The following is a 1,022-nucleotide window of genomic DNA, read 5'->3' on the forward strand; positions in this document are numbered from 1 at the left end:
GTGTGTGTGTGTGTGTGTGTGTGAGTGTGTGTGTGTGTGTGTGATTCAAACAGCTGCAGAGGTTTGTGTGTGCATCATATTCTGATTTCACACATTATCATCAGAAGTTCTTGTTGTTGCTGAATGTGAATGCGAGTGTGTTTTTAATTCTGCTGTGTGTGTTTTGCATGAATTGCTGCTGTAGGGTCAGAAAGGAGAGCCGGGGATTGTGTCTGGAGTTCATGCGCCGCAGGGACCCAAAGGACTGAAGGTCACCCATGACTTCTTTAACCTAAAGACTATAGAATATCCAAGACGTGTCACTCGTATAGTTTTGAATGGGGAAAAATGCAACGCTCAATATGGCCGCTCTATTGAAGGAAGCCCCGCCTTCTGAGTAAAAGAGCCAATCACTAATCGGTAAAGTCAGTGCATCACTGCAGCTCCCGGTTGCTATAGAAACAGTCAGCGTTCTGAGACACGCGTTTAGGACTGATCTACTGGCTGATCTAGCCTGATAATAAGCTTTTATTTTTAACACTATTAGAGCATAAGGAACAATATTTATGAGGCAGTTGTTGTCAAATATCATTGCATTGCATGCGTTTCAAATATGGCCGCAAATTACTTCTCTTAAAGGGACTTTGTTTAAACTTTATCTGCTGCATTACTCAAGACCAGTCAATCCACTTTAACACCAAACCTTTCTGAGACGGACAGGATTTATTTGCATTAATTTGATTTCCTTGCTTTACTTTACTTCTCACAGGGAGAATGTGGCGTTCCTGGACCTCCTGGTCAAGCGGTGAGCTGAAGATGCTGTGACTTTGACTCGTATTATTACTCATATTACTCATTCCACATGAAAGTTTAAAGGGAACATGTTTAATTAATCCCATCAATTATTATGATAAATATGATAAATATAATTATTCTCCAACTATTTTTCTGACATTCCTCCATCACATCTTCCATTTTTTTTCTAGAAATAATTTGCTAAAACTTAAATCTTTAGTTTAATAACTCAGTTTCCAGCATCGTTA

At 39.2% G+C, this 1,022-nt stretch overlaps 1 protein-coding gene across 1 annotated transcript in view; it reads left to right on the top strand.

The window, feature by feature from the left end:
* The window catches only part of LOC107757189 (collagen alpha-1(XV) chain-like), a 65,498-nt gene that overhangs the window by 43,047 nt on the left and 21,429 nt on the right, over positions 1-1,022 (top strand). Inside the window, exons 26-27 of the mRNA XM_016574606.1 lie at positions 185-250; positions 749-784. Of these exons, the coding sequence (XP_016430092.1) occupies positions 185-250; positions 749-784 (102 nt within the window). The remainder of the gene's footprint in view (positions 1-184; positions 251-748; positions 785-1,022) is intronic.

The sequence above is a fragment of the Sinocyclocheilus rhinocerous genome, unplaced genomic scaffold (assembly GCF_001515625.1).
Source record: "Sinocyclocheilus rhinocerous isolate Xijiao unplaced genomic scaffold, SAMN03320098_v1.1 scaffold1464, whole genome shotgun sequence".
Taxonomy (NCBI): domain Eukaryota; kingdom Metazoa; phylum Chordata; class Actinopteri; order Cypriniformes; family Cyprinidae; genus Sinocyclocheilus; species Sinocyclocheilus rhinocerous.